General features: G+C 37.1%; 1 protein-coding gene across 3 annotated transcripts; it reads left to right on the top strand.

The window, feature by feature from the left end:
• The first annotated feature begins 43 nt into the window (after nucleotides 1-43).
• Nucleotides 44-20,025, top strand: fxn (frataxin). Of its 3 annotated transcripts, XM_030144555.1 has the most exons (6): nucleotides 44-217; nucleotides 338-427; nucleotides 1,720-1,811; nucleotides 7,949-8,069; nucleotides 18,340-18,437; nucleotides 19,442-20,025. In XM_030144555.1, exons 1-6 carry the CDS (start codon nucleotides 110-112, stop codon nucleotides 19,578-19,580), a joined length of 648 nt encoding a protein of 215 aa, XP_030000415.1. In that variant the 5' UTR covers nucleotides 44-109; the 3' UTR covers nucleotides 19,581-20,025. The 3 variants fall into 3 exon arrangements, with proteins under 3 accessions (XP_030000415.1, XP_030000417.1, XP_030000418.1); XM_030144557.1 differs by lacking the exon at nucleotides 338-427; XM_030144558.1 differs by lacking the exon at nucleotides 338-427 and having other exon boundaries at nucleotides 1,706-1,811.
• The last annotated feature ends 7,393 nt before the right edge of the window (nucleotides 20,026-27,418 follow it).

Below are 27,418 nucleotides of genomic sequence, written 5' to 3'. Positions count from 1 at the left end.
TGGCGATGTGCGCATCTAGTTACAATCCGCCAGAAACGAAGAAGACGAAGAAACGGAAAACGTTGAAGACACCCAGGACACCGGGGTTGTAACACACTGAGTTCAAAGTATGTTCAGGTTGAATAGATCAGCTTGTGTGTTTTCACAGTTGTGTCACCTTGCGAACACACACATGAGCGCGAGGACAGTGAACAGCGTCACGAGCCTGTATCAGCGGGTGAGCTCTATTAGCTGCACGAGTTCATACAGTCAGGTTACTGTTTGAGACTTTCACTTTGTTATTGCATCACTTGATGAGTTTATGCGGACCGTATTAACCCTTTATTTGTTCTTTAAGCTCAGGGCCTTGTCCGTTCTTTCCGGAGTCCAGGAGTTAAATAAACACACGTCTAAGTGTTACCGAAACGTCTGTCCGCCTTCACACAAAGTAAGTACATTTACACACAGAGGTACCACATATAAGACAAACTGCATTACAAGTTGATGATTATGTCACGATTATGCTGTATGTTATTCCCTGTTTGAGAACTGTTTAGCTGTCTGACCAGGGCCGATTCCAGGCGTTTTGGCCCTAGGCGAGATATGTATTTGCCCCCCCCCCCCCAAGAACATACCACACCCCACCCACAAGCATTCAGGAAAACATGTCATTACATTATTTTACTGTACAGTACAAGCAAATCCTTCAGCAGACAAATCCAGTTGTGGTTATGCTTTACAAAAAAGACGTCACACTAAAATTACAGTTACACATGCTCAACAATATTTTAACAATAATTATGCTTTCAGTATTATTTGTCACAACGGGTAATCAAATTTCAGCAGCACAATGACTGATGTGTTATGTGAGAGGAGATGCACGAAGCAGCTAGCAGTAAACCAGATAGAAACATATGTAAATCAGATAGAAACATATATAAACCAGATAGGAACATATAACCTATAAACCAGGTCAACAGCTGTATACCAGATAGAAACATATATAACCCAGATAGAAACATATAAACTAGGTCAGCAACAAATAACCAGATAACATTTAAGATAAGATAGGATACAATAATCCCTTAATCTTTCATCAGCAATTTTACATTTTATAAACCGGCTCAGCAGCAGTAACCCTGCAAACTTGTTTTTTTTTTTTTGGGGGGGGGGGGTGAGGCAGGAGTCTTACGGCAAGGTGAAGGGGGGTTCTACCTGCTGAGCTATATAAACCTACCCCACCCAGCGGCCATGGCACAAGGTTCAAGATAATGTGAGAGCTGTTTGGTCAAAAAAGGTTGAGAAACGCTGCTGTAGTTAGTAACATCAAACATTTTTTACATTATAAAAGGTCACATACCTCTATAATTGGATCTCTTCTCTGCCTCATCTGTTCTCCGGTTCTGAAATTGTGCACCTGAGGGTTAGGATGGACTTTTATTGTGATAAATGATGTGTACCTGGATGTTCTGCTTCATAACACCTCATGGCTGGCAGTCAGACCCAATGCTTGTCTCTCACACGCTAATGAACACGTCATGTGACTGAGCCATGCACTCTGCAAGTGCAGTGCAGGCCTGGGTCAGGGAGAGGTCACTTGGGGAGAAACTGAGGGGAAGTTGTTTTTTATTTACTCATTTCTTTATTTTTAAGACAGAACATGAGAAATTATTACTTTCCTTTTTTTTTTCTTGCTGTGAGTTGTATGTTTGGTGTCTGATCTCAGTGTGTTTCTTTTAGAGGCTGGACAGAACAACTGATGCTGACAGATGCAGGAGGATGTTCCATGTGACCGGTCATGCACAAGATAAAGCCACATCTGTGCATAAATGGTAACTCTATGTCCACATTATTACCATGTGCTGAGTGTTAACATTATTGTCTATAGCTGTCACTGATGCTAACTTAGCACTTTTGTTGTTATATTTACCAACTTTTCAGACTAGCCTAGCAACTTTTTTGTCAAAAAACACTAAGTAACAAATTTAGCTACAGTTAAAATTTTTTGGAAAATTTTTGCAACTTTTGAAAAGTGACTCAAATGCTGAAACACACACATTTTTCCTCTGAATGGTACCAAATGGTTTTGTCAGTCAGAAAAACACACGGTCTGTCTGTAGCTGTAAAAGTCAGTTTCCAACTTAGCCACTTTGTTGGTATATTTTGTAATTTTTCAGATCCCTCTAGATACTCTTTTTTTAAATAATCTTTTATTAGGACACATATTCAGTATACATATTCTCTCAGCACAGGTATAAGCATGTCCAAATGTTCCTTTTTCCTAAAAACAACTAATAACAAACAAAAACTTAAACTACAAAAAAAAGACAGAGAAAAGTACTACCCCGCCCCCCACCCACACTGGGGATATAAAAAATTAATTGACTATCAGTTAATTGTCGATAAGAATTTGCTCGATTAAATTATTGATTGTCGGTCAATTGCCCTTTTCCATGTCCTGTCCGAAGACTGCTGGTTTGTCTGCGCTGTGATGCCGTGGCTGGGATAGCCGGTCATCGAACCGGATCATGGTGTTGATGAGGTAGAATGGCTTTAGGGACATGGTGGAACAAAACACAGACCTGTCTGTTTGTCGGAGTGGTACACCCCTACCCAGGCCCGGACTGGCTCAGCGGGAGGACCGGGACAATTCCCGGTGGGCCGGTATAATATTTAGGCTGCGAGGGCCGGAGTTCACTTTAAATATATATTTAATATTTTATTTATTTATTTTTGGGGGTGGGGGGTGGTGTTCAGTCATAGCACTGGGTTGATCACGTAAGCTGCAACCCCTGTTCCTGGGCCGCCACCCCCTCTACTAGCAAGCTGTTTTTTTTTTTTTTTTCTTCCTTTTTTTTGCAGACGCACCTTGGCGTAATATGTCCTTGCATACGGTTAGTAACTCTATACTGTAGCTGTGGAGCATATACGATCTCTGCTCTGTAGGCTATGTCGATGGTCAGCTGTGTTTGCTGTTTGAAACATGGATAATAGAAAGAGCAAGGGTGGTGCAGAGAAGGCAAGAATTAAAAAGAGGAAAGCTCTTGAAGCAAACGCAGCCAAATGTGCCAAAATCGGCAACTTTTTCACAAAAATGACCTCTGGTTGGAAACAACTAATGAGAACGATGAAATGGGTAAACCACCTTTCAAGCTAGTTAATTATCGAGTCAATGAATTGTATGCCATTGTGGCGTGTAACATAACGTTATGCAATTTAAATAATCGTATGATGCGACGCCCCATAACTGGGAAACTTTGTCTTGTAGCTCCTCAGAGTCAGAAAGCAGATCCAGCACCAGACATGAGCCCACAAGTCCAAAGTGGGCAGGTAGGACTGCTCATAGAGTGAATATTATTAGAATAAATAGGCTACAATGAAGAGTATGGTGTAGGCCTGTTCAATATGAAAGGTGCGCTGAGATGCTAGATGATTCAGCACTACATAAATGAAACTGACACGAAGGCTTTGCAAAATAGAAGATTTGTGCTGAGAATTATGACCATTTTTAAAATGTGATTTAGTGTCAGAAGCAGAGCCAGGAACCAGTAGTGATGAGGGGATTGCTCCTGTCAGTATGGAAGGAAAAGGTGAGCTGTTGGAACAGATTGTGTGAACAAGCATTAGTTCCAGTAAAACCACTTTCTATACCCAAACGATAGTCCTGACCTATTTTATTTTTTATTATTAAAAGTGATATAGTAAATACACAAAGCCCACAACTGAAAGGCTATAGCACAAAGTAATATCAAATAAGCCTGCATATTTTGTCAATGTAAATATCTTAGTTGGTTAAGTAAGTCAAAATGTCTGTAGATATTATTTTTTATTGTGATACAGGTGCAGGCGAGTCTAGAGAAACTGGAGGAAGTGTGAAAGGGAGAGCAGAGTCTACTGATGACAGAGGAGCAGCTCAGCAGCAGAACCCTGAACCACTAGTCAGAAATGAGATAGATGAAGATGAGTCTATTGTTAGCTTTGATTACTTTGCTCGCCCTCAGTCACAGAATATACATACATTTGTTTCTTATCATCCTCGTCAAACCCCTAATATCACTATACCAAAAGTTTTCAATAGCAAAGTTGGAACAAACCGCAAGTGGCTGACTTACTGTGAAAAAAATCAGTCTCTCTACTGCTCTGTTTGTCTCAGGCTTTGCAGAACAGTGTGTAGACCTAACATGTAAGGTTATAATTACATGATTTTAATAATAATTGGTTGTGATCTAAAGTGGGCCGGTCTGAGGTATGAAACTCCAGGGCTGAAAATGAGTCTCAGTCCAGCCCTGCCCCCACCTAAATACAAATGCGGGGTCGGTATCGGATCAGAGTGTTTTCCCTGGAGGTTAGTGTAGTCCATGGTCATCTGGACTATCTGGTCAGTGAGACACAAGTTGAAAACATCCTCCAGGCTCCTGATCCGGGCCACAGGTATATCCCGCATTATGTCCTGCAGTCACCCCAGTGGCCATGGGAAAATAGCGGGGGTGGCCATCTCTGCTGAAATCTTGCTTCATCATGTCAGTGATGCAAAGTCAGAAATGCCCATTTCTTCTAAACTTCCTCTCTTCAGATCCATTTATTTTATTGAATATCTCTGCAGAATTTATTTAGTTCTACTCCATAAATGTCATTCCCTGTACTGTATCCATGGTACAATAAATCAGTCATTAAGGAGTATGACATGCTTTTTTCATGAAGTATATAAACAATATTTAGCTTTTATTCTTGCACACCCCATTGAAAGACAAACTCAGGTTCTCAGGAAAATCGCCGCTTATCAGTTAATCGTTAATCAATTGATAAGGTCAGCCAACTAATGATGAATGTATTAATTGATAATTTCCATCCCAAGTCCACATTCACTTAATTATGAATCCTCTAGAGACCCTTGATCATAAAAGCAACTAGTGACAAATCTGTCCTCATTTTCTGGTGTTATTGGAGACTTTTGGAGACTCTGACTTGAAAGCACGTATCGTTCTTTGTCTAAAACAAATCACTGAATATAAATCACTCCCATTGCCATTGACAGTTTTCTCTATTGTCTCTTCTTGGTCCATATAGACTGTTAGTGTAGACTGAAAATTTAAAATGTCAAGGTCAAAAATTTTCATGTTTTACCATGACTTGTTGTCGGCTAGGCTACCAAGTGGACCATGAGGTTAAAAACCAAACCAATGAAGATTAAAAACTAAACAAACAAGCAAATTAATAACTAACCTAAGTAACTCCTCTGTAGTGTCTACTTTTGAGTCATTTTAGCTGGTCCCCAAGCCCAGGTAGAGGAGGAGGGTTGGAATTGGACATTAAAAAAATAAGAATTGACAGAGTATAGTTCATTTGTAGTTCTAAACGTATTTAGGGTGTTTTTATACTCACTTTTTTGTCTCTAACACAATGTTATTCGTCTCTCCTACATTGTTCATTACAATTACATGCACATTTCTATTTATGCAGATTAGATGATGATGTCATTTAGTAACTTCTAGCGACTTTTAGGACAGACAATAGATACAGTACATATGCAGTATTAAAGCTTATAGACTCCCCCAAATGTGATAAGACTGTCAAACTATATGAAAACCTTTTTACTGAGAACTGATGTCTAAGAATCCCTTTATTTGTTTGTTTTTGTTTGTTAAGATTGTTGTAAGTTCTTGTGGCCTTGTCAGTTGTATGTTTGATCTTTGTTAACTGTAATCTTTGAAATAAAGGTAAAAAAGGTGTTGGAAAGCTGAGCGCAGATGGAGAAAAACATATCTACAGGTTCATTATGACATCTATAAAGAGAAACTTCACTCTTATAATTTACAACAAAGGAATGCAAGGAAGTCATATTTTTCTGACATTATCACCAAAACCAGTCATAGTGCTCAGGCCTTATTTGCCACAGTTGACAGGCTAACAAACCCTCCTGTGTCAGTAGCACCTGAACTTTATTCCACCAAGGCATGCAATGACTTTGCCAAATTCTTTACAGAGAAAATCCAAAATATTAGACAAGTAGTTGGTTCATCAGTAGCAGGTTCAGGATATATACTGTGTCCACTGAAAACCAGTTCAAACATCATGACACAGTTTTATCCCATTAATAGCAAAGTTCTGGAGGACATCTTACGTCAACTGAACTCCTACTCCTGCTGTTTGGACATCCTGCCAACTGGTTTTCTTAAAACAGTCTCCAAGACTTTGGAGTCAGATCTCTTACAGATTGTGAACTTGTCTTTAATGTAAGGTGTTTTCCCAGAGCCACTGAAAACAGCAGTAATTAAACCTATGCTAAAAAGAGACAATCTTGACAAGACACAAATGACCAACTACAGGCCGATCTCCAATCTTCCATTTTTAAGTAAGAATTGAAAAAGTTGTTTTTCATCAGCTAAATGACTTTTTAACACAACACAACTGCTATGATGTCTTCCAGTCAGGTTTTAGACAGCCAGACAGACCGCAGCACTGAGACTGCTTTGACCAAAGTGATGAATGACATGTTTGAATACAGACAATGGAAACATGTCAGTGTTAGTTTTACTGGACCTCAGTGCTGCATTTGATACAGTCGACCAAATTATATTACTTAAACGACTGGAGAACTGGGTGGGTTTGTCTGACCCTGTTCTAAACTAGTTCAAGACATACTTAGAGAACAGGAAGTACTTTGTGTCATTAGGTCACTTTACATCTGAGCAGACAAGAATTACATGTGGGGTTCCCCAAGGCTCCATCCTGGGACCTCTTCTGTTTAACATCTACATGCTCCCACTGGCGCAAGTTATAAAGAACAACAATATTAGTTACCATAGCTATGCAGATGACACACAGATCTATATCACAATGTCACCAGGAGACTAAGTCCCTGTACAGGCTCTCAGTAAATGCATTTAGGAGATTAATGACTGGATGTGCCGCAACTGTCTTCAGCTGAACAAAAACAAAACTGAGGTAATTGTCTTAGGAACCAAAGAGAAACAACTGCAGGTCACCACAGAGCTTCAGTCTATACACCTAAAAACCACCAACCAGGCCAGAAATCTGGGTGTAGTAATGGACTCAGACCTAAGTTTTGAAAAACACATCAAGGCAGATATAAAATCAGCCCACTATCACCTTAAGAAAATCTCAAGGATAAAAGATGTGATGTCTCAGCAGGACCTGGAAAAACTAGTCCATGCAATCCTCTTCAGTCGGCTTGATTATTGTTACAGTGTCTGTACAGGTCTACCTAAAAAATCTTTTAGACAACTGCAGCTCATCCAGAACTCTGCTGCTAGAGTCTTCACTTAAGACCAGAAAACCACATTACACATTACACACATTAGTCCAACTCTGAGGTCCTGACACTGGCTGCCTGTCCATCAGAGGATAGACTTTAAAATTCTGTTGCTGATCTGTAAATCACTGAATGGTTTAGGACCAAAATACATCAATGACCTCCTGACCCAGTATGAACCCACCAGACCCCTCAGGTCATCTGGATCCGGTCTGTTGTCAGTTCCCAGAGTCAGAACCAGACACGGAGAAGCTGTGTTCAGCTTGTATGCTCCACATGTCTGGAACAAACTCCCAGAAAACCTCAGATCAGCTGAAACACTCAGTTTATTTAAATCCAGGTTAAAGACCCACCTGTTCTCAGCTGCATTTGAATAGAGTTTTTATTTATCAGTTCAGATTTGCACTGTTTCTTTTAAGCTTAAAGGTTTCATCTGTTTTATCTGCTTATCTGTTTTATCTGTTTTTGTTTTTTTTTTCTCATGCCTATAATTTTTATTGCTTCCCTGCTGTAATGCTTTTAATTTTGTATGTAAAGCACTTTGAATTGTCTTGTACATGAAATGTGCTATGTAAATAAACCTGCCTCACCTAAAAAAAACCCCGAAACATTGGCCTTTTAAACAAACAAAAAAAAAAAGACAGACAATAGATACTTTATGTACTGAAGAGTTTAAATCTGTGTTGTTATTTGCAGTGAACTGTCAGAGGCAGCATTTGAGAAGCTGGCTGATGATACGTTGGATCCTCTGGCCGAATATTTTGAAGATCTGACAGATGAACCGTACACTGGACCAGACTATGATGTTTTCTTCTCTGTAAGTGTCATGTACAGGAACATATCTGACTTCACTACATAGTTTTCCTCCTTTATCAAATGAATGTATGAAAGGAAACTGGGTGTATAGTTTGTCATTTATCAGTCTGATCATGAACAGAGGTTACACCCAAACCTTAGGACATGTGGTTCAGCAGAAGAAAAATGGCTGATAAATACAGATTGCCATGTAAACATATTCATCTCCTAATAAAATATTATGACAAGGCCAACACTGCCTTTATGTCATACTCTATGGGGACACATGGAATTCACATGTTTAATTTCTAACAGAGCAGGGATGCAAAAATATTATGATGTTAAATGTTATCATTTTTCATTTCGATAAATATTGCAATAAGACAATATGCAATGCAATAATACAGTTAGTGCAATACACTCTTATTTTGTGTTTAGGGTTAATTTTGTTTATAGTATCATCTAAAAAGAGCTTCTTCTTCCTTTACACTTACTTTTAATTAGATTTTTTTTTTTTTTTTTAAATTTCTTGTCATTTTACATGTTCTACTTCTAGATTTTTTTTTCAAATATTTGTCATTTTCTGACTATAAATAATTATTTTAAACCACATGTAATCATCTACTTTTTTCAACTCTCGCTAAGGAAGAAAAATCAGCCTTTAAACTTAAATATTAATCTAACATTTGTCATAATAATTGTTAACAACTGTCACGGACATTATTTTTATTATGATAATATTTCAGATCAGCAGGAATAGGAAGATGTGACTTGTCCCAGTATTTTTGTTGGTATATAAAGTAACTTTTGTAGAGGTTTACAATAAACAGGGTTACCTGTGTTTGTGGTGTTAGGATTCATTAATCTTTCGTTCTGAGACTTCAAGAAAAAGTTTACAGTGTATCAACCCCAAATGATTCTTTCATTGGAATTGGCAAAATATGACTATTTTATAGATCTCACTGCACATTGTTATCACATGCTTTTTGTGGATGAATCTGTGTTTGTTTCTACAGCTGAATGTTAAATGAGACTCTGTGTGTTGATAGTATATAGAGGCAGTAGGACTCTTTATCAATCTCTGACATTTTGTTTTGGGAATAAAGGTTAAATTGTAGGCTATCTAAACACTAAATGGTTTCTATTCCTAAATTATCTGAAAGACATCCTTAAATTGTTGGAATTTAGAACAGAGGTTAAGGGACACATTTACAGTAAACTACAGTTGAGCAAATAGAGAATTTACATATCACATAAGGTAATGAAGCTTCATGCCAAAAAAACTTAAAGGAAATGTAATACATTTTCAGCTCAATGACAATCAGATTTCTAAGATACAGACAGCAATGTAGAGTTGCAACTGATGTAATCGATTAATCTAACGATTATTTTCTTCGATTTGATTAAATGATTATTTGAATAGAAATGTGAAAAAGACATGTCTGAACATGACAAGCTACTTGTCCTTTCTTCCAGAACAAGCTGAAATAACAATCACAAAAAGTATGTAAGTAAACGGATATATAAAAAATATCTATATAGAAAATAACAACAATATAAAACTATATACAAATATCTACAGATCCAAACAACAACAAAGTCAGATGACATCTACAAACAATATATGCACTGCAGTCTTCAACACATTTGTATCCAACTAACAACTTAAGCTGGAAATAACATAAATCTGAAAAAAAAAATAAAGACAAATATTTTTAATGTTTGTGTGAAAGCTTAAAAGTTTGAAGGAGTAAGTGATGGTTCTAATAAAGAAAAGTGAGCATATAGACATTTTCTGCCTTTTTTGTCCTTGTCTCTTCTGAGCTACGCTCCATGTTCTTTGTGTTGATGCTGGCGTAATGTGCATCACAGTAAGCGTCTTTGTGAAACACAACAGTGGAACCAATGTTTAGTGGCAACAAAATTAGGAGAATGAAGCTTCGATTCAGGAAAACTGTAACAGAATAATTTTTCTAATCAATTTGAGTCGAATGATTAATTGTTTCAGCTGTAGTGCCATGTTTCCTCTGTTTTACTAATATTGAAAACAATTGGCTTTGCACTAGTTGGTGCTGGTTTTGGTCTTTCATTATTGAAATGGAATGCTTGAGTCGACCCCTACTCATCACTTTACATCACCATAACTGACCTGACATCACACACAAGTTTACCTGCCGATTACCTAAGTCATTCATTCTGTTTTTTCTGTTCTTGTTTCCCAAAGGATAGTTTTTGTTTTGTTTTTTTTGTTTTGTTTTTTACATTAGTCATTAATATGGAGCAGGTCCTACAAACAGCCTGATTTTTGCTTCAACATCACAGCCATTATAGTAAACATAGTTGAAAATGAAACGTATATGGGGTTAAATATGTGGTAATAAATGTGAATGGCCACTAAGGGGGGCTGTTAGCCAACAAATACAGTATTCTTTTTTCAGGACCACACTTGGTTCCTCATGCCATTATCTGAAACATAGAACATGGTTGGGTCCATATTACAGTGATACCTGTTAAATCACTATTTAAAGCACTGGTTGTCACTCCATATTGGTAGTGGGCCATGGAGAGAGTTGTGTATAGTAGACTTAGAAATGCTTTAGCTTTAAAATTCTGTGTGATGCATCACTTTCCCTACTAATTTGGAGAAAGGTTTGTCATAGTTCAGGGTAAATGCTACTGCATACCCTCTCTTCTAGAGCCTTCTGAAGCTCAAGCATGCATGACTGATGCTTGTCTCTGACTTACATTGGTGGGCCCATCTTTGGGGATTCCATGATACCATCACAGATCTGGGGTAGGAAGCGGTGCTTTGCATTGCGGGCTGCTCATGAAAACAACATGCAGACTTCTGTTGTCTTTTGTAGTTTTACCCAAAAATTGAAAATCGAGTGTTTAGAGGAAAAAAGCTTGAGTTTATTTTTGACCAAAATCATGCAGCCCTACATAGTCTGTCTTTTTTTTTTTTAGAACTTAACTTTGGAATCAAATCTGAATTTAAGTGAGTGAGGATTACACGCTGATACTGTACTTTATTTGTGAATAAACTGATCTAAACTAAACTGATATTAACTCTTATACAGGGTGTCTTTAAAGTCTCTTTACAATTTAACAAATTTATTTGAAAAGCAAATGAATTGATAAATCTGTGGAAATTATTACAAAATGAAAAGTAGATACTGAAGGGGGTTTTGTTTTTTTTTTTTGCCTCATTTAATCCACCTCCATATGGGCACCATTAGTTTCATGAAGCACATCAAGATGGTACTGGATTTGTTGCCTTGTTGGCTGTAGTATAGCCTCATCAGTGGTGGCAATAGCATCAGTGGTCTTTTGCTTCAGGTAGTTGATGTCCCGTAGCTTTGTTTGATACACGATATCTTTAACATAACTTCATAGAAAGAAATCCAGGGGAGTGATATCTGGTGAACGAGGTGTCCAGGGAATTGGGCCATTCCTTCCAATCCACCGGTCTGGAAATGTTTGATTTAAGAATGCACCAATATGCAGTCCCCAATGTGGTGGTGCACCATCTACCTGGAAAATTATAGTTGGTTGAAGGTCATCCAGTTGTGGTGTCACATATTCAGTCAAAAGGTCAAAGGTAAACATTTGCAGTAATTGATCTCTCATTGAAGAAAAACGGACCAATGATTCGACTGCACATGATCCACAATGTGATTAAAAACTTTGATAACCACTGAGTGCATAGAACAAATCTGATGAACAAATCAATTGCTTTTGTAATAAATTTTTTGTTTCTAAAGAGACTTGGACACTCTGTATATTGATACTTGACGTGTTCTTGATAGTTCATCTAAGACATCACAGATCACTTTGTAGAGCTAAGAGTTTTACACTTTCCATTTATGCAACATATGTTGATTCAAGGCATCTTTTATTCCTGTTCAGTAACGAAGAAAGTGAATTAAACCAAACCATTTCCCTTCTCATCTTTTTTGTGTCATATTGTTTTAAACAATTCAGTGATTTTTCTCAAACATTTGTTGACGGATATGTGTAAATGAATGAATTCAGCTAGTTGTGAATAGAATGCATGGTGGACAGTCCCTGAATCATTCAACATTATAACATTATTTTTGTGCAATGCCAACAAAGGAACTAACATCTGTGTCTTTCAGACAATAAACGGTGCTTTTAGGATGCTTGAAATAACCATTATTTAACAAAACAGTGTTATCAATTTTGAAAAACTAGATGTGTGACCTGCAGGATCACAATACTACTTTTGTAGTACACAAACAACAGAGTAAAATACCCATGTGAATATAGAAACGAGTAAAATACCCAGGTGAATATAGAAATAAGAGTATAGAAATAAAAGAGCTTGCAGGATTCCAAAAAATACATATAGAAAAAGGCCTACCTCAAACATTTCTATATGTTATTTCTTAATATTCAGGTTTTTGTGGAGGAACACAAGGTGATCCACATGGCCAGCTTTTGTTACACTTCTCTGTACATTAACAGTAGCTGGGTTTTCATTACCCTCAGAAATGTGCAAAATATAAATTGCGCAATAGAAAACTGGTAATGGAAACACAGAAATGTCACAAAAACTGTCAAAGATCACAAAAAAGTTTTTATGCTCTTATGAGGCGGTTTTTGAGACATTTCGATATAGAAATATTGTGCAAAAGTGTAATGGAAACATATTTTGTGCATTTTCAGTAGTCACGGGCATGACAAGTACAGTGCCACGAGAGGTTCAATAACATAACAGTTCTTTAAGTATTGCCCAGGTCATTTGGAAGTTCTGGATCCACAACTCATTGGTGAATTCTGTACAATTCTCTCCCACAAATCCTTTATGGGTGGCCCAAGGGAGTATGTTTGATTTGGACATTTGTGGGGACACAAAAGTGCTCCAAGGCAGCACTCCTGAAAGTTGATGTTTTTTTGCATTTGCTATCATTATTTCACATAATGTAGAGCTGATCAAACAAGCAAACAATCATAGTCAGAGAAAAATTCTGTAATTGACATATTTAGAATGCATATCTGAATATCTAAAGAGAATACAAGAATTTAATGCATTCTGCAGTGTTATTCTCATGACTAACATATCCATCATTATTTAACCACACCTGTGAATTTACAGCCTCTCCTCCTCTACCTCCTCCTGCCTCTCCTCCTCAACCCCCTCCTGCCTCTCCTCTTCATCTGCTGTAGCCTCTCCTCCTCTATCTCCTCCAGGTTCTCCTCCTCTACCTCCTCCTGTCTCTCTACTGTCTGTCACCTGACATAAATATGTTGATGTATGAGATATGAACAGATAAGGGATACGGTGATCATAGAGTTTGATGGTGCAGTCATTGCCAGAGCAAAAAAGGCTTTTACTTTCAATTATTATTATTATTGTCATTTATTCCCCAAAAATATGGATAAAATCAAATGAGCATCTACAATTTGAGGTTTTATTGTATTTTCCCCACAAATTTTCATTATTTATGTTTTTTAAACAGTTGCTCTCTTCCATACAAATATATGAACCGGTAGTCGGATTCACTGGTCCCCTAATACCCAGTCCAGTAGGTCAAAATGCGGGATTCTTTTCAGCCGTCCTCTTTATTCAAGCTGTCTTTTCTGGTCCTTGTAGTTCTTCTTTAACGTCTTTAGTTTGTTGTGAAACTGGTCCAGGGTCCGGTTCAGTTGTTCGAGAAGCTCCCTCCAACTTGTCTTGGACTTCGGATGACGCACACAGTGCCAGAAAGCACTAGGTCTCCTCCTCAGTCCACTGCTGCTTGTTTTTGTCGTCTATAACTCTTTCTCTGAAAACTAAACAAAACTAAAAACCCGCTGATTGTAGTTTTAAAAACACTGGTTCATAGCTTTCCTGTCTTGGTCTGTAACCCCCACCCGCAGATGACACAGGGGGTCGTGTCATCGTTTCTTAGCCTGGCCCCGGTTTAGCCCAGCTCAAAGTTGGTGCTTGCCTGGAACCTGTTTGGAGCCACTTTGGAACCGGTTTGGTCGGTGCTTGGGCGATGGAAACACAAAGAACCGGTGCCAAGTCGGCACTGGCTCCGAACCAGCCCTGGAACCAGTTTGTTGGAAAAGGGGTAATGGAGTCTTACTAGATGGACAAAACCAATTTGTTGTGTTGCCCGAATGCTTAATTCTGGTGCAACACATTTTGCAGACGGCAAAACTTTTGTCATATTCTGTACATCCTTCTTTCTTCTGAAAGCCAAAATAAGCCCACACATCAGCCTTATATGCTTATGCACTTGTATTCCACCATTGTTTAGCCCTATTCGTTTATATGCCTGTACCCACAGCCCGTGAGACCTTTTCTCTTGCAAAATCTCATTCTTCCTTGCACTTCAAATGACCACATAAGTGCTGCCACCTAGTTGTGGGAGGTTTAAGGGAAAAACTAAAATGAACCTTCGCTATGTCTGCATTTGAATAAATACCAAAAAATATAGATACAGAACTTTTTAGTGTCGATACAGTATTTCATGAAATGAAATATGAAACAATATTTTCTTACACCCCTATTATGTAGATGTTTTATTAGATTTGCAGATTTCCAGTTAAGTTTGTAATCTATTATGACCCCCAGAAATGTATTCTCGACACCCTGATTCTGACATAATTTTTTTGTCCCTTTCTATCAAGCTGTGTTTTTAACTTTTGAGACTGAGATCATTGGAGATGTTATTTCATCTATTAATTATTGTAAATCATCCCCAGAACAAAATACATTTGTCATCAGAAACAAAACACATTAAATACCTGTGATACTTGGGCCCAATCCCAATTCACCCCTTAGCCCTAACCCTTACCCCTACCCCTTGGCCCTTGCACTTGGCACTAGCCCTTGAAACGGAGCTTCAAGGGGTAGGGGTTGAAACATACCCCTATGAAATGGGACAACCCTTCGTGACCTGTTACGTCATCAGCAGTCATTGATGCCGCTATTAACAAATGCAACAACTTTGTTTCTGAAAGTAGTCACCATGCCGTCAGTAGCTGTAACCATCTCTGTTGCATGGGCTTTGGTCATCTTTTTACAGCCATCAACTATAAATCACAGAAATGCAATCTATAACACATTGAAACGGCATTAAACGGTCAATCAAATGATTAAGTTGTTTACGAAAAAAAATACGTACATTTGTGTTTCTTTCATCACACTGCTGCACTTTTTGGCTGTGTTTACCTCCATCTTGCCAATGATTCAAACAGAATTATGGGAAATTTCTCCTACCCCTCCATTCGTAGTGTGGTCCTGAAATATCTGTTTCGAGGGCTATACAGCCCTCTGCCTTAACTCTTCCCCTCTGACTAATTGAGAATCCGGACAACACTACCCCTTCACATGTACACGTAAAACAGAGGGGTAGGGGTAGGGCTGCATGATTAATCAATTTTAAATCGAAATCGGATTTTTTAATTAGGATGATTCTTAAAAAAGGGAAATCGTAAAATCGATTTCATCTCTCTCGCGCCTCCGGGCCGCGCGCTTGCGGGCTACCGTAGGCTCTATCAGTGACAGCAGTCTGTCACAGAAGTCCGTGTAATGACCGGACTTTAAATGTGTTAATGAGCCTGCAGTACTTATAGCAATGTAAGCCGTGGCTTCACGCACCTATCCCGCAACTGAAATATAACTGCATGCGGATCATTCATCTTACGTTGTCCCGGATCCGTACCGTACTGTCTTCTTCTGAACCGGGTCCGGGTCTCGGGGGCAGCAGCCTCAGCAGAGGATCCCAGACAGCCCTCTGCCCACACACATCCACCAACTCCAGGGATAGAATCCCTCCAGCGTGTCCTGGGTCGGTCTGTTCCACGCACGGATCCCCCAGTTTAAATAAAACCGCACGTGGATCACTCATATTCCGTGGTCCACGCACGCACAACTGATGCCTCTCATGGTTACATTGGTATCACTTCTGTGGGCCCAGATACCCCAAAAAGAAACAAAACAAAACTTTTTTTTTTTTTTTAAATAATTAATTTAGTCCTCTTACTTGCTAAATTTTTCATTCACAAATGTAAGTTCTGTAACACAAAACCAAATATTATTTATTTTTTGAAAGATGTTGAACTTTATTTAAAGCTGTTATCTGGAAACAAAAATGCTATAAAAAACATAAGTATTTGCTCTGATTTGGACATTGTATTATAGTGTATTCCCCCTGGCAAACTTATGTTATTTTCTTATTGTATACATTGTTTGTATACTCTACTTCATTAAATAAGGATTTAATTAAGAAAAAATAAACTTCTGTGGTTTCATCACATGATACCATCACAGATTTGAGGTCAGAGCAGTGCCTTGCATTGTGGGCTGCTCACGAAAACGACATGCTGACTTCTGTTGTCTTTTGTAGTTTTACCCAAAAATCGAGTTTTTAGAGGAAAAAGTCGGGATTTTTTTTTTTTTTTTTCCCAAAATCGTGCAGCCCTAGGTAGGGGTAAGGGGAGGGCGAAGGGATGAATTGGGATTCAGCCATAATATACATGAGTGGTTGGGGCCCAACGCTGACCCCTGGAGGACGACACATATAATGTCCAAACATGAAGAACAGCACTTATCCAAATTCACAAGCTGTTTTTTATTTTCTAAATAACTCTTGAACCACTTCAGTGCGATGCATCGTTTAATTTTTTTTATTAGTATGCCATGATTTATTGTATCAAATGCTTTTCTTAAATCTATGAGCAACGAGGCTGCTATTTTAATTTTGTTTTGTCAATGCAATTAGTTATTTCCTCAGTTGAATCCAGTAATTCCAGTGATGTTGGTCTGTTTGTTCTGAAACCATACTGACTATTGTGTAATAGATTATGTTTGTCAATGAATTTTTCCAATCTCTTATTGTAAAGTTTTTTCCAGAATCTTGGGCAGTTGTGGTAGTAAAGAAATAGGCCTGTACTTGGTGAAGTAATGTTTGTTTTTAGATTTAAACAAAGGAATTACTTGTGCTATTTTCATATTGTTTGAAACTAGATAGATCTAAAATGTATCTAAATGGTTTTACAATATATTTAATTCAGAGTGTTTGTTGCCACAGTTATAGTTCATTTTAATTGGTATTTATTCACTTCATGTTTTTGGTCACTATTATTTTGATCTTCTCAGGTATCCCATTTAGTCCAATGAAGATTTTACAGTTTGCTATATCTGTATATAATATCGATACAGCTTATATCTATGCTATATCTGTGTTGCGTTGACTGAGGTGTTCATTTAAGTAGACGTTAGATCCTCAACCATAAGGCACTACATATAATTTACTGTCCACTTATACTTCCTTATATGTCACTTTGTGTGGGAGTGTGGGACTCACCATATAAAACAACAGTAAATACTATAGTCCTCCTATAAAAACAAGCCATACGTATTATTAATAAGGCCGGTTACTATGAAAATACAAATCAATTGTTTATGAAATCCCATATTATGAAATTTAATGATTTGGTTTACTATAAAATAATGAAAATAATGTATAAAGCAAAATTAAAGTTACTCCCTGTGTACAGAAGTTCTTCTCAACACACGAGTCTAAATATGATTTGCGAGATATTTGTAAATTTGTTAGAAAGCTAGAAAAGACACTAAAAGAAGATGTATATCTGTTGTTGGAGTTAAACTATGGAATGAGGTCAGCATGGATTTAAGAATGTGTAGGTCATTTTTGGTTTTTAAAAATGGTTCTGTAGGGCAATTTTTTAAGGTTACAATTAAGATCTAATCATTAATAAGTAAATAACTTATTTTCTACTCTACATTAAATTACCATTAATCTGGTTGGTTATGTTTTCTGTTTTTCTGGTTTAGTTTCACTTCTTTATGTTTTTGCTTGTTTGTTTGGTTGTTTGCTTTTTTGTTTTGTTTTTTTCCCTATATTGAACGCTGGGTAGCTTAATTTGTTACGTAGGACAGGCATTAATACAAGCATTGTACTTCTGCCTGTGCCTTTTCTGTCACCAACCTGTTGGTAATGTTTGTAGTGTTGACAGTGGCTGTATTATATGATGACTGAATAAAGAATCCTCAGTATGACAGCTGGTGAGTGGCAGGTATTCCTCCTGGGTCAAGGGTGATCTGCTTCGGGGTTGTTTGTGTGTATCTTGATCCCTTTCATCTTTTAGAATTAGAGCCGTATACTGTGTATGACTTAATCCACCACTAACTTGCACAATAACCAGGTAAATAATCACAGTGCTTTTACACGGCAGCTGTTTGATCAGTATCCATTTCAGTTAAAATAGTTGCTTAAGTGTACATGTTATGTCTGTGTTCTTGTTGCCCACAGAGTGGTGTGTTGACTGTGAAAGTGGGGGGGGGTCATGGGACATACGTCATCAACAAACAGACGCCAAACAAACAGATCTGGCTTTCTTCTCCCACCAGGTGAGATTCAACAGTTCAATAGCAATAAGGTAACCAAAGCATGTGAAACACTGTCCATACATACACCCATATCATTAAATGTCCATTCTTAAATCTGTGGACTGCCAGAAAATCTCTTGCAAAATGTATTCAATGAATTCAAACTTAAATGCTGTCAGAAAAGAGTTGCATTCAATAGTTCAGTTGGCTCAGTCTTTTTTCAATACCATATTTATTAGTATTTATTATGCTGCCTATCGTTTGAAAGCCCATTGACCATTCCTTCAGACGGTATGCATGATTGCTTTAAATATTTATTTCCATTGTTAAAAATATCAAGGGAAACTGAACCACCCAACAAAACTGCAAGTCACAAAATACATCAGATTTTTTTTCCCAGGGATCACACCAAAACCACCCCTGTGTACAATTTCCTGTACAATTACCAGAAGCCTGGCCAAGCTAAATGTCTTCCATAGGGACCCTAGTTTATGAAACATAACATGCACTTGAAAACCCTCAGTCTTACTTATCAAGGTGCACTACTGCCACCGTGGCCTGATTTATTAGTGCATACCAAAGTTTTTGGCTGGATGGACGGACGACCAACTGATGACAATACCCTGTGGCCAATGTGGCCAAGGGTAAAAATGACACCAGCCTTTGACAGCGTGAAGTGTCCATTGGACCCCCCCGACTCCCTGAGTATGAAGTTCATTGAACAAAACATGAAATAAGTTTTGTTCATATTGTCTACAATGAAATACAAATCTAAGTCATTTTGATGTAACTGCTCTCTTTTTCAATTTGCATACAGCGTGTGTGTGTGTGTGTGTGTGTGTGTGGGGGGGGGATGCTGGTTGTAAGACCCTCAGATTACCCAGAACCAGACCTACTCATTGCCTCATGCAACTGTTGGTACCTGTCTCCAATACTAAATTTACCTTTGTAACTGTGCTTCTCTTTATCAGCGTATGTGATAAACTCAAATGAAAGTGACTGTTTTCTTTGTGCTGTTTTTGTAGTGGGCCTAAACGCTATGACTGGACAGGTGAACGCTGGGTATACACTCATGATGGCATTAGCCTTCACCAGCTGCTCTCAGCAGAGTTTTCCATCATCTTCAACAGGACCATGGACCTGTCTGAGTTGCCCTGTTCCTGAGAAGCTGCACCTGCTGCTGTGAATCATGGGAAATCAAGTGGAAGCTGAAGGGCATTCTTTTCAATTATTTTGTACTTAATAATTCATCACTCTTTAATGACATTAACATCTGCAGTCTGCCTACAACAAAGCTTAGTTTTTTAGCTCTGAAAATTGACTTATTAGAGCTATATTTGCATGTTTTTTTCAGTATTTTCAGTGTTATGTATGTACTTAGGGGATCTTTCAGTGTGGAGTTTGCGTGTTCTCTCAGTGTTTGTATGGGTTCTTTCAGCCCTGCGATGAACTGGCAACATGTCCAGGGTGTACCTAGTCTTTGCTGGAAACATAGCTGGGTTAAGCTTCAGCACCCCTGCAACCCTACCGAGGATAAAGCGGTTCGGAAGATGAATGAATGAATGTTACTACTTTTACTTTAATAAAGTGTCTGAATACTGCGTCAACAGTTGTTAGCAAATTTACACTGATAAAATCCCCAAGGCAGGTTTATTTATGTAGTAGTGCATTTCAGTATGCTTTACAAAAATAAAGTGAACATTCTTGTATTTGGGGGGCGGTCTACTGAGCGCATGCCATTTATGACGAGAGTATGCGGTAAAGGTAGTTAAATCTAAACTAAAGTCTAATCATGAAGAGACAACTGTCTATTCAAGCAGCATTTGGCTCTGCATGCCATAAACACAAACGGGCACCCACAGAAGGTTTGGAATGTAATATTATACAGTTGGAACTATGGAAGCGATAAGTTACCATAATCTAAATTAAAATGCATTTGAAGAAATGCTTTTTCATTTTAAGAATATGGCTGCATTATTTGACTCAAATAAAATGAATAATCAGTCATCCAGTCTGCATTTTCATTTTCTTATTCAAGGCATAATTGCCTAATGTCACTAATAGTAATTAAACAAATTTTCAAACCCATGTAGTTTGACAAATGACACTGGTTTAGACCTTTTTTTATTCTCAGTTAATGATAGATTTGGTTAAAAAAAAAGTCACTTTTTCTTCAGTTTTCTCTGTTTTGATATAATAACCTTTGAATGTATTTTATTAACATCATAATCAGTAAATTGAATATAGAAAAATACATGCTTTTCATTGAAAAATGCAAAGTGTAATACTATGATAAATGGTGGTAAATCACTTAGGAAAGGTAAAAAAAGAAAAAAAGTTTTGTGTATTTAAGTGTTAAACACCCAATATGATGGTGAGGATAAATATAGAAAATAATTCCTCCTAATAATTAATCCTATCAGTACATTTAAGTAATTCAGGTGAAATGCAGTTTCTCAGCTTGTGTTTTGATGATCAGAGGTTCCACAGTGAATGCAGAAACAATGTCATCTTCTGCAACATTGATTCACTTTTATGAAAATCTAAATGATCACAAAATCAAATATAGCAAAATACCTGCTAATCTGTAAAAATGCAAAATGTTGGAAAGGTTAAATGTAGGAAAAATTAATTTGGAATTCACCACAAAAAATAGTTCTTGGTATTTAAGGGTCAAACTACCTATATAATGAGTTAACATTCTACAATCCTGTTGTGAACAGAAACTGAGCGACATGTATTTCACCCAAAATGTACTATTACGACTTAAGGTACAATTTGAGGAATATTCAGCTTTTGTACCAATATCTGTACATTTGTATACCTAAACTTGTTTTGTCAAAAATCTACATGATAAATTACCTTTTCTCTTTTGTTGCAAACAAAAATAGATGTTTCCAGACTATTTCTCAGGTATGAAGATTTTTATTGATGTTGCTACTGATCAGTTATTCCAGTCAAAAATCTAAACAAAACAAAAATTACCCAAAAATCAGAAAGTATAATACTTACTGAAACAGGGCACTGAAATTGAACAGGGATCGTTGATAACCAGGTAGCATATGTACATTCAGAGTGTCGAACATCACCTCATTACAAAAACAGTGGAATATTGAGGTACGACAATACTCTATAAGGGGATTTGAGTTGTTATTGGCTTGTTGTTGCACTGAATGTGTGGACCGTGACTCATCCTCTTTAAAGGCAGTCATAGGCTAACAGTTTTTTTGGAACTAAAGTCAACATTTCCACAAAGGATATTGTTTGAACAGTTGAGTAACATGACATCAGTGCCAGTTCAACACCTCTGAATCTACTACTGCAGACCGTCTGCCCCTCAACACAATTCTTCTTCTCCACCACTCTATGCAGTTTGTCATTTTAAGCCCTGCAAGGATCATAAAACACTCTCACAACCACTTTGTTGATCATTGTCATTTGACCCATAAAGACCCAGTGCTACTTTTATGGCAGTTCTCAAATGAATTTTTCTCATTTCTATCTTTCTTAAGTGATTTATCACCAATGTTTTTTTTTTTTTATTATCCTCTATATTTTGTTATTTTTGGTGTAAATCATATATTTTCCTGTATTTAATTCACAGATCATGTAGATCAGGGGCCACATTCAGCTAAATTTGATCTGAAGTGGGCCGAACCAGTAAAATTATAATAATATATAAATAATGTCAACTCCAAACTTTTCTCTGTGTTTTAGAGTGAGAAAAAAATGTGCAATTTTAACAATATTATGCTTTAGTTTATCATTTATACGTGTACATTATAACTTACAGATCACAGTGGATCTACAAATACACAAAACATTTAGTAACAGGTGGAATATTATCAAAATTGCACCTACTTCTCTTAAGACATTTCAGGTTGTTCATATTTGTTCAGGTTATGCAGATATTTTTGCAATATTACACTTTGTAAATGTAAATATTTTCACGTATTTAAGACAAAGACAAAAAATTGGAGTTCTGAGTATTTATAGGTTATTATGACCCACCTGAGATTGAATTGTTCTGAATATGGAACCTGAACTAAAATGACAACATCATAGTGTAATTTTTGCATTTCACAAATTCATCCCAAGGGTGAAAGACAGGTAGGGTGTCCTGTCGAGCCACCCTACCTGTCGAGTTGAGCTACCTAGCAGTACTGAGCATGTGTACTCATGGGCATGACCCCTAAGCGTTTTCACAGTTTAAATGCCCATCGATTTGTGCTACCCCAGGCAGAGGTGAGTCATATTTTGTAAGTACATTTTTTTTTATAGTGCCTTTTGAGCAGTAAGCATGGAAGCAATTATGTGCATGTGCACGAAAGATAGATGTAGAATATTGACATGAGATGATAATAGTGTAAGGAAGTTCTCATTGTATGATATTAGCTTTAAGTGTGTGGGTCAGGTGGGTGTTAGCGGCAAGGGAGTAGGTTTAATTTTGACATTGGTGGGGACACAAAAGTGCTCCAAGGCAGCACTCCGGAAAGTTTTTTTGCATTTGCAATCATAATTTCATGTCATGTAGAACGATCAAAAAAGCAAACAATCATAGTCGGAAAAAATAATTCAGTAATTGACATGTTTATAATGCATATCTGAATATCTAATTCAAGAATTTAACGCATTCTGCAAAGTTTTTCTCATGACTAACATACCCATCTTTATTTAGCCTCATCTGTGAATTTACAGCCTCTCCTCCTCTACCTCCTCCCTCCTCTCTCCTGTCTGTCACCTGATATAAATATGTTGATGCATGACATATGAACAGATTCTGGATACAATGATCATAGAGTTTGATGGTACAGTTATTGCCTGAGCAAAAAAGGCTTTTACTTTTAAATATTACCTGTAATTTATTCTCCAAAAATATGGATAAAATCATGTCTAGAATGACATCTAGAATCTGAGGTTTTATTGTATTTTATCCACAATTTTTCTTTATTTGGGTTTTTTAACAGTTGCTCTCTTCCATACAAATATATGAAAATAATAAGTAAAAATAACTTTGAAAAAGTGTATCTGTTTGGCATTAAATAGTGTCTTTTATTCAGTATCTGTGTTGAACCTCTACAGTTCTTTTTACCTTGAAGTAACTTACACTTTGACTCCTAAAGAAGTGTCTTATGACCAGTTTTCTTTTCTTTGACATCCTTTACATCCTAATTACCGAGCACACATGCACGGACATGAGTGTGCACATGCACACAAACAGACACATGTACAAATGTAAATGACACCATTAATATTAAAATCCATCTAGCTGACAAGACCCAGGCAGAACAAATGCCAAACATATTGACAACTTGCACTAGGTCCAACTGTCGAACGAACAGGTTCCTTTTACAAGTAGATGGAGTGACAAGGAGGACGACCAATCGCATGTACGCTAGCGAAACCACACAGCCAATCAGAGAGTGATCTTAAGGCTAGAGGCGGGACTTCTAGCAGTGACTGACTGTTAACCCTTTGTGTGCCATAGCCATTGACTAAACAATACAGACAGTGGTTATATTGATAGGGACCACAGAGCAGAGGCTGGATATTGGTAGGGACGTGTCCCTAGTGTTCCTATGCAATTCTACACCCCTGGTTAGCAGCGTTTAGATTATTGTTTAAGTTAGTTCAACAGATGCCAATAATGGTAGCCTACCATATAACTGACTAAATCTATGTTAACAGTTCCTGAAAGCAATTACATGTGCACAAAGGATAGACGAAGGATATTGAAGTGAGATGACAATAGTGTAAGGAAGTTCTCATTGTATGATATTAGCGTTAAGTACGTGGGTCACCTCGGTGTTAATGGCGTTTAGACTATTGTTTAAGTTAGTTCAATGAACGACAACAATGATAGCCTAACATAACCTACATAGCCTACAATGATAGGGTGAGTAGGCAAAGGTGTATTCAAATATATCTATGTTTTGGTAAAATGTCTTTTTGTTTATATGTACTGTATGGATGTTCACTGCAGAAGGACAGCTCTTCTATGGGAACACAAAGATGAGTCCCCAAGAGAAGCCAGATCACTGGATGGCTGATGACGTAAGTGACAATTCAAACGAAGTATTACCAAACCACAATGTGTTTTTTTTCCCTTTTACTGGTTTTTTGGGGGTGTGTTTTACTGATTTTTTTTGGGTGTTTTTTTTTTTTGCAATACAGGTAATTGATGTATACATTCATATCCTTGCTGAAAAACAGCAGGCAAATGCTGGACGTAAAATTATATTGTTCTCAGTGCATTTGTTTAATGTTCCCTGGAGTACAGTTTAGTGTTACACACTTAATTTTTTTAACAGGAACCCATTCATCAGCTCTGTGGTAGTTGGAAGTTTGTTTTCCAGAAGATTTCAGCCTCTTAGAAAAGTAATCTATTTGTTTGTTATTATCTAGCCACATCACCTAACACCAGTAACCTGAATTAACAATAATTTGATATGAAACCCATTCTTCAGATGAAATTTCCAGTGTTAAAAAGATGGATTTGTCTTGTAAATGTAGGTGCTCGCTGGATTTTAAGGGTTTTCTTCTATTTTCCTCAGACCTATTTTTGGTCTGTCTGTCTGTCTGTCTGTCTGTCTGTCTGTCTGTCTGTCTGTCTGTCTGTCTATCTATCTATCTATCTATCTATCTATCTATCTATCTATCTATCTATCTATCCATCCATCCATCCATCCATCCATCCATCCATCCATCCATCCATCCATCCATCCATCCATCCATCCATCCATATATATATATATACACACACAGGGTGGGGAAGCAAAATTTGCAATGAACATTTAGTTGTTTTTTCTCAGCAGGCACTACGTCAATTGTTTTGAAACCAAACATATATTGATGTCATAATCATACCTAACACTATTATCCATACCTTTTCAGAAACTTTTGCCCATACGAGTAATCAGGAAAGCAAACGTCAAAGAGTGTGTGATTTGCTGAATGCACTCGTCACACCAAAGGAGATTTCAAAAATAGTTGGAGTGTCCATAAAGACTGTTTATAATGTAAAGAAGAGAATGACTATGAGCAAAACTATTATGAGAAAGAAGGAGGACACATAGAATAAAAACATTTTCTATTATGTAAATTTTCTTGTGGCAAATAAATTCTCATGACTTTCAATAAACTAATTGGTCATACACTGTCTTTCAATCCCTGCCTCAAAATATTGTAAATTTTGCTTCCCCACCCTGTATATATATATATATATATATATATATATATATATATATATATATATATATATATATATATATATGTGTGTGTGTGTGTGTGTGTGCGTGTGTGTGCGTGTGTATATATATATATATATATATATATATATATATATATATATGCATTTCAGTTGACCTGAAACAACAGAAGTCAATTTTCATAAAAGGGTTTGCTATACAAATATGTCATAGTGTGATGGAATAACATGAGTACAGTAAACATTTATAGATTGTCACCATGTCAGACAGGACACTGCTACTTGTTGATCCAGACAAGTATATTGTGTATTTCATATGCTTTTTAAACAATAATTAAGAACTTGTTGTTTGTAAAAACTGAGGCACAGGCTTGTGTTTTTTTTAATCTAAATAATTAGGAACTTCTTGAGGATGATGGGCCATGAAGTCCAAAGATACAAATTGACTTTAAAAACTGTTCACCACAACAAGCAGCAAGATGCCAGTAGCTTGGGATTTAGGCGTTAAAGGTAAAGATTTTAATTCACACTGTTTGTAGTAAACAGTTTTTTTTTCCTTTATGTTAGCCAGTCATATGTAACTCAATGCTTAAAATGCCATTTTGCAGTTTGCAGAAGGGTTTCTCAACAATGGAGACATCACAAGCATCCAGACACATCCTGTAGAGGTTTGAAAGGCTTGATGGGAAGCAGCATGTGCCCTCGTACAGGTTGGAGGTCTGTGGAAAGAAACATGAAGCCATCACGGATGGGATAAATACGGAGACCAAATTTCCCTCACAAGATCAAAATAGTGTATATAGTATATATATATCAAATAAAGTTGACTTAATTTGAATGTAATGTTTCTTCTGTTGTCCCATGTTCAATGTGTTGAGTATCACAAAGGTGAGGTGTGTTACCTGTAGTGGGAGCTTTATTTGATAGAAGTTATAAGCCTGTCTAAATGAGCTACCTTTACCCATATTCATATGAATAAGTAAATAATGGTGTTTCTATAGTAGGAGCTTTATTTAATAGAAGTTATAAGTTTGTATAAATATGTTACCTGTAGTGGGAGCTTTATTTGATAGAAGTTATAAGGCTGTGGAAATGAGCTTCCTCTACCCATATTCATATGGATAAGTAAATAATGGTGTTTCTGTAGTGGGAGCTTTATTTAATAGAAGTTATTAAAGCCTGTCAAAATGAGCATACTTTACCCATATTCATACAAATAAGTAATTAATGGTATTTTTCTACAGTAGAAGCATTATTTCATTTTCAAATAGGCGTGTCGAAACATAAGGTAGCATGTTTTGACAGGGTAGCGTCAATTGATAGTCACTGTCGATATAAGCTACTGGTAGCTTACTTTGACGGAGCAGCTCAACTCGACAGAACAGTGTCTCCATCCACTGTTATTGATCCAACTCCATGAGTTTTACTGGTGAATCGATGTTGTAGAAGATGACAGTGTTTCCATGGTAACTATGGAGCCTCTGAACATCCAAATGGGTCATATCTGATGACCATGAAAAGATGACTTACTGCATTTTACACAAATTATTTACATGTATTGATAGGATTAGTGGATCAACAGGTATTAAACAGTTTATATCTGTAGATGGTTTGTGTCACTGGTGGGTTGTTTTGGGTTCAATATCTTTACTGCTTTAGTTTATTTGGTCAAATTCTGATCAACCTAAGCTGTAACGCAAATGTTTGGTGTTAAAAATTAATCTTTTCCCACAAACATTCTGGCTTGTTTCAGGAGAAAAACCAGGTTAACCAGATTAACAATTAACATTTCATT

This window comes from Sphaeramia orbicularis, chromosome 9 (assembly GCF_902148855.1).
Source record: "Sphaeramia orbicularis chromosome 9, fSphaOr1.1, whole genome shotgun sequence".
Taxonomy (NCBI): Eukaryota; Metazoa; Chordata; class Actinopteri; order Kurtiformes; family Apogonidae; genus Sphaeramia; species Sphaeramia orbicularis.
This window is presented reverse-complemented; position numbering and strand designations above follow the sequence as displayed.